The 16,275-nt window shown below is 40.4% G+C and overlaps 1 protein-coding gene across 2 annotated transcripts in view; it reads left to right on the forward strand.

Annotated features, from left to right (window-relative positions):
- mrpl13 (mitochondrial ribosomal protein L13) overlaps positions 1 to 14,537 on the forward strand; it is an 18,094-nt gene extending 3,557 nt beyond the window's left edge. The window contains exons 5-7 of one of the 2 annotated variants that reach the window (XM_059567542.1): positions 2,166 to 2,252; positions 2,711 to 2,832; positions 14,352 to 14,537. In XM_059567542.1, the coding sequence (XP_059423525.1) occupies positions 2,166 to 2,252; positions 2,711 to 2,832; positions 14,352 to 14,376 (234 nt within the window). In that variant the 3' untranslated portion in view covers positions 14,377 to 14,537. Of the gene's footprint in view, positions 1 to 2,165; positions 2,253 to 2,710; positions 2,837 to 14,351 lie in introns of those variants that run through there. The other variant, XM_059567543.1, reaches the window with a different exon arrangement.
- Positions 14,538 to 16,275: the final 1,738 nt, after the last annotated feature.

Below are 16,275 nucleotides of genomic sequence, written 5' to 3' on the forward strand. Positions count from 1 at the left end.
TGAATAATAAATGCAGCGCAGACCCCATATTGCCCAGTTCTCCATCATTCATTCAGGGCTTTTCCAATCTGTCCTTCACCGAACTAAGAAACTGTTTTCTCTCTCAGCGTCAGAAAGATTTTAAAGTGCTCTTTCAAGGCTCAAACACCTCGACATTATTAAAACAGCAGTCTTTCCAAGCATGTCTGCTTCCAATATACACCCCTACAAGTGTCACCTGTCGCGGATGCGCCCGGATTGAAAAACCCCCTCTCCGTCTCTTACAGCCTGTGCTGTGAATCACACCCTCGGGTTTTTGGAGAATTACAAATACCAGGCAGCTCAGATAACAGAAACAGCTTTAAGTCTTCTCGTTATATTCTTGTGTTGGATTAGGATGGCACTCGATGAAGCGGAAGTGCTATAGATATGGAATATATTAGAGGAAGAATCATTTTTTTTTGTGTGTGTGTGAGATGATATTCCAAGTCAGAACTGTGGTTATCGCACGTTTCTGACACATGCAGTCGATAAAAGTTCTGTCTTGTGATAGTGTCATACTTCAGTATATTAGTTTATTTAAGAAGAAAAGCCTGAAATGAATAGAAGTTTTTTTTCACCACTGTGGGGATAAAACATCTACACTTATTTGTACCCAATACATTTCTTAAAGGGATAGTTCACCCCAAAATGAAAATTCTGTTATCATTTACTCAATTATCAAGTTGTTCTAATCTAACCCTGCATGAGTTTTTGTGTGATATGAGCAAGACAAACCATTACTCAGTTTACCCGGAGTTTAGAATGATAAATTCAAGTGTTTCTTTCTTTGTTCCACTTCATTTATAGTGCGATGCAGAGTGCATATCCTTAGTCTACTGTTGTTCATCTCCTTAAAGTAACCTTGACCGTTACGTTCCACAGTGACAGTCAGAGCCCATCCATAGTCAAGGCACGCAAGCTGCTGACCCTGAATGCGTTTTCTTTTGTGGGATGCAACTGAAGAAGTATAGTAGCTCAGAAAAAGCCAGCTCAGATTCATCCTGTGCCGTCCTCCATCCCCTCCAGTGTTCTGCTCATTCTCTGTCATTAACAAGATGAATGCTTGACTTGGACTGAGTTATTCCAGTCGAGGGGGGAATGTATCCGGGATAATTGTGGATAATGATCAGAGCGAGGTGACAGAGTGCTGGAGAGCAATCACTCCCTCAGACCGCTTTCATCCATCAAACATCTACCAGTCAGAGGAGAGAGAAACAATCCCTGATTAATGTTCAGATGAAAGAATGATGGGGTTGGGTTGGTGATTTGTGGATGGTTGGATGACGGGTCAAAAATTCGACACTTGTGAATTCAGGTGTTGTGGTGTAAGCAAAGGGACTGATATTTATAATTTAAATTGTTACTAGTTCGCTTAGTATATATTTGAATTTTAAATTTGATGGGGGCATGATTGGCTTTTACTTTTTGGTTGTGTAGAAATACACAACAGACACATTATCCACCCTTTTTATTCCACTGTAAATAATAATGATAAAACAGTTACAAAAATTAAAATAAATTAATTTCAATAACTGTAAAACAAAAAGTTAATCGTTTATTGTATTTTATAGTATTACTTTTTACTGTGTTTTTGATCAGTAAAAAGCATATTGAAAGTTAGGATAGGACAATATTTGGCTGAGAAACAACTATTTGAAAATAACATATTGAGAAAATCACCTTTAAAGTTGTCTTTTAAGTACTTTTGTCTTTAAAGTATCACTAATCAAAATTATGTTTTGGTATATTTAGGAAATCTTCTAAATATCTTCATGGAACATGATCTTTACTTAATATCCTAATGATACCCATACAATGTATTGTTGTCTATTGCTACATATATATCCGTACTATATATATATATATATATATATATATATATATATATATATATATATATATGTGTGTATATATGTATATGCGTGTATATATGTATATGTGTGTATATATATATGTATATAAGTGTGTGTGTGTGTGTGTGTGTGTGTGTGTGCGCATTGCTATAATAACATGTATAATTACTGTATTTTATTTAGGTGTTAATTATTTATTTTGAGAACGAGCAGAAATCGCCAAGTTTCCTTTAGAGGGACATTGACTAAATTTGTGGCCAAATCTCTGGCCTGTTTTTTTTTACTCCACAGATCATTAAACTGGCTGTGTACGGGATGCTTCCCAAAAACCTCACCAGAAGGACCATGATGCAACGGCTTCACCTCTTCCCAGATGACGTAAGCTCTCCGTTGACGCTCTGATTTATGCTCATTGATGCGCTGTCCAAAGCTTGACATGTTTGGAAAGGAGAAATGTGTCCGTGTGTTTGATGAATGTTTCAGCAGAGGATGGGATGTATCCGATTAAGAAGCTATATAATACAATACATCAGCTGCAGAAATAGTCAAATTACATAATGGTAATACCCTACTGCACAATCACGTCATAATTCATCCACCTGAATCCATTTGATAAATACAAAATTAGACAAATTTTGTTAAAAAAAAAAATTAAATGACAAAATTAGTTTTTGGTTTTATTGTTATTTCTGGAAATCAGATTGTTCTGTGAGTTACAGAACCCGGGTGGAAGTTTAGACAGGATCCAGTCTCTGATCACAGTTCTGCAGTAACGTTTTGACACAGCAGTTTGTGTGCAATAATACAATAATACAAATCATTGTGTTCCATGTCAGGTTCTTCCTGAGGACATTCTGAAGAACCTGACAGAAGAGCTTCCTCACCCCAGAGAGATTCCTCGCAAGCTCAGCGAGTACACACAGGAGGAGCGTGACGCTTTCCCCATGCTCTGGACCCCGTGAGTTTGTTTCTCCCTGTTTTTTTCTCTTTTTGAGGTCTTTCTCAGCCCCTTTGATCAGATTTTGAGCATAGCCGAGCTGTTGTCCTGTGCGGACGGTCTGTGAGGGAAAGGGGGGCTGGCAGTGTGCTCCTAAAGAACTGATGTTTAATATCCATCTTTGAAGCTGCACTTTTCTGGATGGCTGCTTTGCTGGTCCCCACTCTGCAGACATCAAATCAGATTTATGAGAGCCCAAATCACCGGCTCAGAGGCCAGCCAATCACACGCTGCCTGTGAGGTCACAGTGGGAAACTTTGCGCACACATTTTTTCTAGCTACTTTTCTGATAATAAAGTGGACTGGCAGTTTTTTTTTTTTAGAGTGGTGTTTTCCAGCTTTTTTGTGTGTTTTGGACCACCACATCCCAATAAACAGGGTTCAAGTACCTCTTTATTGACACCAGTATTATTTTGGGGATCTTTCATTCAAGATTCAATATTTTTATTCTTCACATACACAGTTATATAGAGCATATATTAAACAAAAGTTCAGTGTGTATATATATATATATACACTGCACTCCCAACCCCAACAAACTTGCAAAAGTGGGGCATGAGAGAGGACCCATTGTGCAAGCTTTGTGGGGAGAGGGGCACCATGGCACACATCCTGGCCGGGTGTAAAAAAGCACTCACCCAGGGAAGGTACAGGTGGCGCCACGATAGGGTGCTCACGACACTCGCCCACACCTTAGAGCAGGAGAGGAAAAAGAAACGCCAGCCTCTTCGGAAAACAACTTCATTCCAGTTTGTAAGAGAGGGGGAAAAGCCACCAACCACAGCAACAACAAGAACCAGTCTGCTACAAAAGGCCCAGTCATGGGAAATGAAGGTCGATCTGAGAGGAAGGCTGCAATTCCCCCAGTTTGTCCAGACAACCCTGAGGCCAGATGTGGTACTGTGGTCTGAAGAGGGAAAAAAGATCATCCTCATAGAACTTACAGTCCCATGGGAAGAGGGGTGTGAACAGGCCTTTGAAAGAAAGAACGCCAAATACCAAGACCTGCTGCACGACTGCAGGGGGAAAGGATGGCAGGCTTGGCTGTTCCCGGTCGAGGTTGGCTGTAGAGGATTCCCTGCTCAGTCAGTGTGGAGAATGCTAACAGCCATTGGAATAACAGGGAAGGAGAGAAAGGCAGCAGCTCGCAGGATGGGGGAGGCAGCAGAAAGAGCCTCTTGCTGGTTATGGAGCAAGAGGGAGGTGTTGAGCTGGAAGCCAGGAGGGGAAGATGGGCAGTGACTTGGCCACCACTGCCGACCCACCATCTGGAGGGTGTTGCGGATAAGGGTCGAAACACCCAATGAACGATAGGTACCGCCTGATGACATCAACCCCTCCTGGCCAAGGCTACATTCACTTAAGGTGAATGAAGGGGAGAAGCATTTTCGAATGTATTTGTAGCTTAGAAAAACTGGGCAACCAGTGACTTCCAGGAAAGTCTAGGTGGCAACCGAGGAAGTTCGGTGACGCTGGAAAGACAGCTGACCTCCAGGAAAGACTGGCGTGGGTGTGTGAGGTTAGCAACCTCATCCACAGCACTCGCAAGAGGGCACCAACTCAAGCTACAGAAAGTAATACAGAGCAATACCCCCAGAGTCACCCGAGAGGGGGGGAGGATGAGAGACTCGTCAGGACAGACACAACGGTAACGGCCAGGAATGAAATACGGACACAGAGACGGCTCACCCAAACAACTTTAACCGGGAGGGCATTGGAAGTAAAGTGTCATTGCGGAAAGACCTGCAAGAACAAAAGAGGGCTTAAGATACACCAAAGCCGAACCAACTGTGGAAAAGAGGGATCACAGGAGCAGCGCACAGCGGTAGCACCTGGTGAGACGCAGGAGAGCTCCAGGCAGGAAGCACCCCACAGTACTGGAGATCTCTTAGCACCTGTGTCACCTCAAGACCTCAGGAGGGACCCACCTGATGCCACCCCAGGGAGCCACCCCCACCCTGCGAGGAAACAGATCAATTGGCCCAAGATGAGCGATAACAAAGAGTGGTACCAACTAGACCAAGACCTTGACAAAGTGCTAGAAGCCACACTAGCAGGGACGGCTGAGCAGAAAGTCAATACTCTCACAACAATAACCTATAACCTGGCAAGGGAGCGTTTTGGAATTCAGGAGAAGAAAATCAACATCAAGTCTGCACATCAGCCAAACAGAAGAGAGAGGGAAATTCATCGACTAAGGGGAGAAATCAAGACTCTCACCAAGTAGTTCAAAAGAGCCCTTGCTGATGAAAGGGAAGGCATCAAGGACCTGACGAGTCAACTCCAGGAGCGCCTCTGCAGACTCCGAAAAGCAGAAAGCACTCGGAAGAAGAGGAAGGATAGGGAGAACAAAAGATCTCAGTTCACCAAAGAACCTTTCAGATTCACCAGAACACTGTTGGGTGAAGCAAAATCTGGAAGGCTGACCAGCCCCAAAGGAGATGTGGAGGCGTTCTTGAGGAAGACCCACAATGACACCTCCAGAAACCAGGCCCTGGACGCCAACCCAAGCATCAGCAGTATAAAGATCCCAGAAAAAGAGCTCAACGTCAGTGAACCATCCTGGAGGGAAGTCCAAGAGGTGGTGAAGAAGGCCAGAACAGGGTCTACCCCCGGCCCAAGCTGTATACCCTACAAGGTATATAAGAAATGTCCAATGCTTCTCCGGAGGCTGTGGAAGCTGTTCCGGAGGATCTGGAGAAAAGGTACCATTCCATCAGGCTGGAAGAATGCAGAGGGCTGTTTTGTGCCAAAGGAAGAGAACTCATCAACCATTGACCAATTCAGAACAATCTCACTGCTAAGTGTAGAAGGCAAGATCTTCTTTTCTGTATTGGCCAAGAGGATGACCTCGTACATGACAGAGAATGGATACATCAACACTGCCATCCAGAAAGGTGGAATTCCAGGCTTTTCTGGATGCCTAGAACACACCGGAGTTCTCAGTCAGATGATCTGTGAGGCTAAAGCCAGCAAGGGCAACCTGGCTGTTGTCTGGTTGGATTTGGCCAATGGCTATGGATCAATCCCGCACGCCCTCATCCATACAGCATTAGACCATTACCACATCCCGCAGCACATCAAAAGAATGATCACCAGCTACTTTGGTGGAATCCAGCTACGATTCAAGGCGGCCAATTTTACAACTCAGTGGCAAAGCCTGGAAAGAGGTATCGTAACGGGCTGTACAATCTCCCCTATCCTCTTCATCATGGGAATGAACCTCCTAATAACAGCTGCGGAGAAGGAAGCACGGGGTCCTAAAATGGAGTCAGGAATCCCACAACCCCCAATAAGAGGTTACATGGACGACCTTACCGTGACAACCACAACCCATGTGGAGGCGAGGTGGGTGCTAACTGTTCTGGGCCACATGGCAACGTGGGCCAGAATGAAGTTTAAGCCAAAGAAATCCAGGAGTTTGGTGATCAGAAACGGGAAGTTGACCAACAGGTTCAAGATGCATGTGCAAGGGGAAGTGATTCCATCAATAGAGGAGAATCCAATCAAGTGCCTCGGAAAGTGGTTCAATGACTCACTTACTGACAGAAATAACATAGCCAGTACGGAAAAGCAGATGGAGGAATTGCTGAGGAGGATCGAAAAATCAGGGCTCCCTGGGAAGTTTAAAGCTTGGCTCTATCAACACGGACTGTTGCCAAGAATCATGTGGTTGCTGACTGTGTATGAGGTCCCGATGACATGCGTTGAAGGAGTGGAGAGGAAGATCAATAAGTACCTCCGAAAGTGGTTGGGAATCCCTCCAAACTTCACTTCAGTAGGCTTCTACATAAGATCAGGGCAGCTCCAACTTCCTCTGTCATCTGTAGTTGAGGAATTAAAAGTCGCAAAGTGCAGAGTCGTAATGACATATAGAGACTCGCAGGATGAACAAGTCAGACATGCAGGCGTCATCACAAGATCAGGTCGCAAGTGGGCAGCTGATTCGTCTGTTGTACAAGCTGAGAGCATGCTGAAGCTACGTGATGTCATTGGAGCACCATGCTCTGGAAGACAGGGTCTTGGAACCTCACATTTTCAACAGTGGAGGAAGGCAGGAACCAGTGAAAGAAGAGCCATGATTCAAGAGGAGGTAAGGGACCTGGAAGAGGAAGGACGAAGATCAAGGGCAGTGGACCTAGCTTCTCAAGGGGCCTGGACCAGATGGGATCTTCCCAAGAGGAAGATTACCTGGGCGGACCTATGGAGACTGGAACCGTTCCGAATCTCCTTCCTGCTGAGGTCCGTGTATGACACACTCCCAACCCCAACAAACTTGCACAAGTGGGGCATGAGAGAGGACCCATTGTGCAAGCTTTGTGGGGAGAGGGGCACCATGGCACACATCCTGGCCGGGTGTAAAAAAGCACTCACCCAGGGAAGGTACAGGTGGCGCCACGATAGGGTGCTCACGACACTCGCCCACACCTTAGAGCAGGAGAGGAAAAAGAAACGCCAGCCTCTTCGGAAAACAACTTCAATCCAGTTTGTAAGAGAGGGGGAAAAGCCACCAACCACAGCAACAATAAGAACCAGTCTGCTACAAAAGGCCCAGTCATGGGAAATGAAGGTCGATCTGAGAGGAAGGCTGCAATTCCCCCAGTTTGTCCAGACAACCCTGAGGCCAGATGTGGTACTGTGGTCTGAAGTGGTGACTTGGCCACCACTGCCGACCCACCATCTGGAGGGTGTTGCAGATAAGGGTCGAAACACCCAATAAACGATGGGTACCGCCTGATGACATCAACCCCTCCTGGCCAAGGCTACATTCACTTAAGGTGAATGAAGGGGAGAAGCATTTTCGAATGTATTTGTAGCATATATATATATATATAATATACCTGTCTGTCAAAACAAAGTCTTAAAAATATCTAGATTAAGTACCCTCTGTGTTACACGTGCTCATGTCAAAAAGACTTGTTTTAGAGGTCAAGTGCTGTGTATGACATACTTGCCTCCTGAGATGATTTTTCTGCCTTGTTTAGTGGCACACATGAGATCATCCAAGACATTTCATATCACTTGAGATTGTTACCACTGCTGTTAAACGCCTCATAAACCCTTTACATTTGTGGAGCTTGTCCCGCTACTACAGTCAAAAAAATTTCCCATCCTGAGTATTTCATTGGCACAAATAATCTCCTCCTGACCTATATTACTTCTGGACTGAATAGACAAAAGTTGTGGCATAGAAGCACTTTTTTTCCAAAAAGAAAAAAAAAATTCTCAGCATCCCAACATTTTTAATGCAGGGTTTGCATTTGTTTTCCAAATTATAACATATTATTGATAAGGGCATTGCTCTTCCTGTGACCTTTAAATGAACCTTTCTGTGCATGGCACAGGTGACTGATGAATTCATTATAATCGATATCATACAAGTGCAGTCAGATGAATCTCAAGGTATGAAATTAAATGCCTTTTATAGGTGCTGTAGAAGATATTGAGATTTGGGAGCTGCAGTACTACTGCGGGAGGTATAAAAAGATTCACGAGTCAGAAGGTGTGGTGCGGCCCAGGGCTTTCAGCTGTCTCGCTTCAGCTCAAGGAGATTAAGCCGCTCTCATATTCTGTAGATTTGATATTACTTTAGTGTTAAATCACTGAAGATTGAAAGGCAAGTGAGACGCTTCCTCAGTTGGATTTAAAGGTAAGCAGTGTTCCAGCACTTTTAAAGGCAGTTTGTTGTGCCAAAAAATGTACACAGAAAATTGATACGTAGTTTTACTCACTAAGGAAAGGCAGAGTGCTATTACTCTTCAAAGTGGCTTGTTATTTTCTTCTGGCAAAGGATAAGTGATGGCAGAATGTTCAACTATATATTCCCTTCTTGTTAGATACAGACATACAGTCATTAACTCTAGTACTTTTCAGGAATAAATATTTGAAGAAAAATAAAGAAATCCATTGACTGTTTTAATAATAAGCTTAATCAGTTTGTTAAAATGGTGTTTACACATATTTAACAGCTATTCAGAGTCTTTTCAGAGTCTTATGCCATAAATTTGGCATAATGCAATAGGCCTATATACACTCACCAGCCACTTTAGGTACACCAGTTCAGTTGCTTGGTTACATAAATTGCTAATCAGCCAATCACATGGCAGCAACTCAGTGCATTTAGGCATCTAGATTTGGTGAAGACGACTTGAAGTTTAAACTGAGCATCAGAATGGGGAAAAAAGAAAGGGCATTTAAGTGACTTTGAACGTGGAATGGTTGTTGGTGCCAAACGGGCTGGTCTGAGTATTTCTAAAACTGCTGATCTACTGGGATTTTCATGCACAACCATCTCTAGGATTTACAGAGAATGGCCCAAAAAAGAGAGAATATCCAGTGAGTGGCAGTTGTGAGGACAAAAATGCCTTGTTGATGTCAGGAGGAGAATGGGCAGACTGGTTAGAGATATTAGAAAGGCAACAGTAACTCAAATAACCACTTGTTACAACCAAGGTATGCATAATACCATCTCTGAACGCACAACACCTTGAACCCTGAAGCAGGTGGTCATACAGCATCAGAAGACCACACCGGGTGCCACTCCTGTCATCTAAGAACAGGAAACAGAGGCTACAATTTGCACAGACTCCCCAAAATTGGACAATAGAAGATAGTAAAAACATTGTCTGGTCTGATGAGTCTCAATTTCTGCTGCGACATTCAGATGGTAGGGTCAGAATTTGGCATAAAGAACATTAATTCATCAATTGAGCATTGTTTGAACACCACAGCCTGTTGCTGACCATGTCCATCTCTTTATGACTACAGTGTGCCCATATTCTGATAATGCACCATGTCACAAAACTCAAATCATCTCAGACTGGTTTCTTGAACATGACAATGAGTTCACTTTACTCAAATGGCCTCCAGAGTCACCAGATCTCAATCCAGCAGCTTTGGGATGTGGTGGAACAGGAGGTTCACCTCATGGATGTGCAGCCAACAAATCTGCAGCTACTGCGTGATGCTATCATGCTTTCAATATGGACCAAAATCTCTGAGGAATGTTTCCAACACCTTGTTGAATCAATGCCATGAAGAATTAAGGCAGTTCTAAAGGCAAAAGTGGGTCCAACCCGGTACTAGCGAGGTGTAACTAATAAAGTGGCCAGTGAGTGTATACTAGACATTAGTAATATAAAGTAGTATATTTATTTATATAATACACATACATATTACACATTCTCACAACTAGATGAGTTGTGTTCATTCACTAAAAAGAACCAGCTCATAAGAATCAGCTGACCTTTGATGCTTTTGAATCATTTAAAATGATTGACAGTTGTTCAGGATTCTAAATACAGTAGATGATTTGGGTGCTTTTGATTCACTGAATTAACCCTACTCAAGAATCAGTTATTCAAAAATCAGACTACACTAGTAGCTTTATCTGATTTTGTCATTGATAATCACCGTTGTGCTATAAATTCAATTTCACTCTCATAGTAAATTTGGTTGTGATGTTCCCAACCCTTATTACGTATATGCAAATTAATGCAATTACTTGCATGATTGTGTAAGTCATTCACAAATCCTCAGGTTATACATTTACCAAAGCCAAGGCTTTATAGTCAGTGTTGGAGTCTATATGACACATTGTTTTTACACTATAAAAGTCCTGTAAACCTCTCATGATAATGCATAGTGTCATGTGACAGACTGGTTTTCTCTAACTTGAAGTTAAGTTCTAAGTTGTGCCTCAGATAGGGTCAAGTGTTGTTTCATATTATTTATCCCACATTGTGTTTTCTAGTTGATACAGTCCAGGTTCTAGATCAAAAGTATGTGTGGCTGTTAGTTTTGGTTCGCCGTGTGATGCCCACAGTTCATATTCCTCTCAAACAAACACTGAGGCAACCAACTGTGTCTATTTCTACCTATTTTACCTTTCTACCTCTATGGCTGGTTTTGTTTGTTGTCCCCATTGTATTATTTCACACAAGCCGATTCCTCCTGAGGCGCCACATGGAGCGTGTAATTAAAACATATCGGCGGGAAGGAGACGACAATGTGATAATGAGACGGGTAGATCTCCTGTAATTAAATTGGAGTAAAGCAACGTGATGTTTGTTTGGTAACATTTGATTGGTTGGTAAGCTGGCGAGTCAAAACCATTTTTTCCTCAACAGTCTGACCACAGCTGTAGTAAATATGAAATTAAAAAGATTGTAAATTTGACTTGCTGCAGCATTAAGGCATTAACTGCCTGGTAGTTTGATGTGTCCCTAGGCTCAGAGATTTTGAGAGGCATTGCTTTATTTAATGTGGCTGAACTACAGCTCTTCCCTTCTGTGCCAAGAGGTCTGAGAGTTTAACCTTATTTCACCCCTCAAGCGTCTCTCTCTCTCTCTCTCTCTGCATACACTATCTTTTATGATAATACAGCAATATGCAAATCTTTAAAAATTGTATCATGTCATTTACATTTCAGAATTAAATGCACAGCTGACGATGACTCAGCCGTTTGATTTAAGCGTCATGCTGCGGTTATTATTTTAAGTGCTTGTAAATGCCCATTTACACCAAGAAAAACAGCTATATAAATTTTTTTTTAAATATAAAAAACCAAGTATATGTTGGCCTTGAGGCATTTTAAAAGTTGAACCTTCTACTCTATAAGACATGGCATAATTTAAAAAGCAGTGTTGATTTAGTGTGTGTAACAGTGGCTCTTCATACACGCAGAATTAAAGTATAACCTGATATTACCTGAAACATTGGCTCGATACTTTTGCAGCCTTGTAAGTACCAGTATTTCCTTCTGGAAATGTAAATCCGCTTGGTTTCATTCTCTTGTAATAGAGTTGCTCTAATGAGAAACTTGGCTCCCAGCATGCAATTGGCTTTTTTAGAGTTCAGTCAACAGTGAGATGCCGTCTGAAAATAATGAAAGCTTCCATTATTGTTGCACTCTTGGAGATGATTTATCCGCTGAATTAGTAGGTGGCATGGTAATGGCTAGTTAACATTAATTACAAGGACTTTCAATGTTAAATAATACAATAAGTTCAGCATGAAACTTAGTTTCTAATTGATTATTGAACATCTCAGCTGATCTGTTCAAGGATGTGAACTTGTATGTATGTATGTATGTATGTATGTATGTATGTATGTATGTGTGTGTGTGTGTGTGTAACACGTCTTCTACCATAATCGTAAAAAAAAACCTGATTGGTTAGTATCTGGCATCTGTAGATACAGCACATTCAGACAAAGAATGCCTGCAGTCATCTGAAATACCAGTAGCTGACATTTAGAATGTATTTATTAACTCAATCAGGTCCTTGTTTGAATCCCAATCTCCGGATTTGCTGAATTGCCAGTTGTTATACCACAGTACAGCACAAATATGCCATTTTGTATGTATGCCAGTGCCTCGACAGCACAAACGTGAGTCTGAGATTTCTCAGATCTTTATGTTTCTCAGACAGTGTTTACCATGTATTATTTAAAAACCCAGAAAAGCAGTTTTCTCAGGTCTGTCTCTAAATGATGGAAATGTTCAACGATTCTGAGATGTTAGATCAGTCTTGCCTTGTTTTTGTAGGTTACATTTTAATTACATTTGTTGGATTTCATGTGATTCATGTAACTCTGAACTGATGGTGTCTTGAAAAGGCGCTTTTATTTACTCATCTTAGCTAATTTTTTTAAGTTTGCAATGAATTTTTAATGTAGTGTTTAATTTTTAAATACAGTTATCAGTAAAAATGTCTAATAATCACTTGTGTATGTGAATGTAGGACATGGAAGTGGCAAATAATCGTGTTAACACAAACTTTTAACATCATGTTAAAACTGAAGGCTGACAGGCTAGTAGTTAAGAGTGTGAAAGTACCAGACGGAACCTATTTATAAAATATCTTAAGTTATATATAGCCTAAATTCACAGACATATTCCTTTTTTTTTCTCCATTATGATTCAAACTGCGAAATGCCCTTCAGTGTTGGACATGGTAATATCAGCAGTGATCAGATGCCATCATCCTGAGGCAGTGCTTACGATGGTGACAAGGTGACACTGTTGTCATGGTGATGGATGTGTCTCTGAGTGAGACCCTTAATGTGGGTCAGTGTCATTACTCTGTGGGCCCCTGGGCCCCTGACCCCTCTGTCCAAATTTGGGTCTGTCTCTGGCTGGACGGTGACAGGGTATTGAATTTTAAACCTTGAGATGAAATTTCCTCAGTAGCAGATGGCATATCTACATGTGACATCATGGATGCACTACTTTTCAGCAGTTTGGGGTCAGTAAGATTTTTTCAATGTTTTTGGAAGTTTCTTTTACTCACCTAAGCTGCATTTATTTGATCACAAATATAGTGAAATTTGAGATCTTGTGAAATATTGTGAATCCAAAGCTCTGGCATGAAACTCTAGATGGTGCAGTCTGATAGGTCTAATTTAATCTAATATAATGACATTATCACATGGCGCAGCTGACTGTTTTTTTTTTTTTTTTTCCGAATTAGTAGCCAGTGAGCTTGCTGCTCACCATTCAAATATTTGGCCACTACTTGCTGTAGCAGTTGCAGCATGTTTCAGCAATCCTCCACCTTCCCCAGCCTCCACCTGTATAGATCTGCTGTAGACCCAATGGATTTGTGTATGCTATAGGGGGGTTGTGTGGGTGTGTGTGTGGGTGTGGGTGTGTGTGTGTGTGAGTGTATGCATGGCATAGGTTATTTCCAAGAGTTGTCATGACCAAAATTAAAATAACAGTTTTCTTACGTTATGTTAATACATTTTAAAATGTAATTAATCACATTAATGTAAAGTCATTACTCCATTCTTCAGTGTCACATGATCCTTCAGAAATCATTCTAATATGTTGATTTGGTGCTGAAGAAAAACATTTCTTATTATTTCCAGTGTTCAAAACAGTTGTACTGCTTAAAACTTCAATTTAACATGTCCTTGGTAAATAAATATATTAATTTCTAAAAGAAAAACTGACCCCAAACTTTTCAACAGCAATGTAATTTTTTACAGTTTCTATCTATAACACTGAAGTTTTAACTAATTGTCATATAAATGAGATGAAGTACTATGGGATGTCACGTTAAATTATGCATTGTCTCTATGCCGACATTCTTAAATTGCTGTTACATGAAATAAGCACAGTATCTTGATCTTTTATGCATACATTAAGGGCATAGTAATTTAAGCCAGAAAACTTTTTAATTAAAAATGTAATACCGGTGGAAACAGATCATTCAGTAGTTTTTATTTTATTTCATTTTATTTATTTTTTGCTTCCAGATTCAAAGTTAGGGGTGGACCTGTGCAACTATCAGCTTTACAAAATTGCCAACCCTCAGTTAACTGTGATCATGTATTTGTTTACTACAGTTTGTTCAAATGAGTCTGGAAGGTTTAAATTCTGTTTCATTGGTCATTAGCAACCATTTCAATCTTAAAAAGGCACAATAATGTGCTTGAATATTGACTTCACTTTTCTGTCTATTGTATGTTCACAGGCCAGAAGACTACAGGATGAAATGACCGTCATAAAGCAGTTTCCCAGATCTTCCATTTAAGTTTGTCCAGGAGTTTGAGACTTGGAAATGTTTGTCTATTTTTTTTTTCTTTTTATTTTTTTTTATTGTTAATGTAAAATAAATTCTCTCAAAATAATAAAAATAAATTTGTCATTTAAGCATGAACATATACCTAATAGAGATCATTTCTGGATAATGTATATTTATCTAAACCTCAGCCAAGGCAGAGAGTTAGTCGTGACTGTGTAGTATTAGAGCTCTGATTCATTGGCCTTTGCTTGTCCTGCAGATGGCTTTAGCAGCCTCTCTGAAGCCTGATCCAGCTCTAATTCAACTGCTGCTTCAGTCTTAATTAACTTCATATGGCTCTATAAGCCCTTTCTGCTGCTACTTTGGCCTGAAGTCTGCTTAACTCATTGTGTTAGTATGGAAACGAAACGCCCTTGTTAGTCACTGCTGCCTTTTGCGATGTTGGCACCGTCACGTTTGTTTTTTTTTTTTAAGTAAAGGTAAAATTAAGTTTGCTTTTAAAATGTGATTTTATGAAGAAGGAACTTCAGAGCATGTTCCATAATTTGAGCTCATTAACCAAACCTGGTTATTAAAAAGAAAATCTGTTGTTTTTTAAATGTGAAATAAATTTTTTTTAATCCATTTTGGGTGAGCAGTCAGCACACAAAACAGAAAACCACAAAGGCCAGACGAGACATCATCTCGAGTCATTGTTGCAGTACAGTTTTATTGGTTACAAAAACAAATTATGAAGTAAAAATAAATTACTTTGTAGATTCAAAGGTCTGGTGATGAGTCTTTCCACTGGCACCCGCTTTCGTTCTGAAAGGACGGTAGACCACAGGCCTAACTCTAACTCTTCAGGTCTCTTTCACAGTGAGCAGACCCATTGGAAACAGGACCACAGAGACACAGAAGGATGCCATGCTGAGCTCTTCTTTTATACAAAAACACTTTGAGAGCTTTCGCTGCATCCCCTGCATGACACTTCATCTTACAAGACCATATGTAGAGGACGTTCACATAAATGTGTGATAATACGGTTACGATCCGGACAAATGTGTGGGGTTACAGAGGGTGTTACTGTGAAGTACTGTACCAGTGAAAAATTATGCCATTAGGTTGTTCATTAATGCATTTTTAAGTGTGAGTGTTTAAGAATTCAGCTTCTCATAAATAACTGCTAGTGATAAGAACATCAAAAGCATCAACGGAGGTATTTTTTTTCTCTAAACAAAATAACTTAATAGCCAGTTCCAGATAACTGCAAAATGCTGTAAACATCTGTGAAATTTGTAACATAGTAGATCACCAATTTGCACTTAAAAAAATGCATAAACTGTACACACAGCCCCAATATCATTTACAAAAGATATGGAATACACAATTCAACTGCGCTGTGAAAATCATTTTGTTAATAAGCATTTTTGGTGTTTTCCAGTAATAATATCTTATATTATTTGTGGAACAAAATATTGGGATTTATTTTTATTACGTTTATTTTTCTTATAATTAGCAGATTTTTAAGCATAAATCTAGATCAAATTAAGTGAGGCTAATAAAATGTGACCGACTAAATGAATGCAATATTTATTATTATTATTATATATCTTGGGAAAATTTGATGTAAATGTGACCCTGTGAGCACAAAACCAGTCATAAGTAGCACAAGTATATTTGTAGCCATAGCCAACAATACATTGTATGGGTCAAAGTGATCGATTTTTCTTTTATGCCAAAAATCCTTAGGATATTAAGTAAAGATCATGTTCCATGAAGATATTTCAGAGAAATTTCCTACCATAAATATATCAAACAAATTTTTGATTAGTAATATGCATCGCTAAGAACTTAATTTTGCACCTTCAGATTCCAGATATTCAAATAGTTG

This window comes from Carassius carassius, chromosome 15 (genome assembly GCF_963082965.1).
Source record: "Carassius carassius chromosome 15, fCarCar2.1, whole genome shotgun sequence".
Classification (NCBI taxonomy): domain Eukaryota; kingdom Metazoa; phylum Chordata; class Actinopteri; order Cypriniformes; family Cyprinidae; genus Carassius; species Carassius carassius.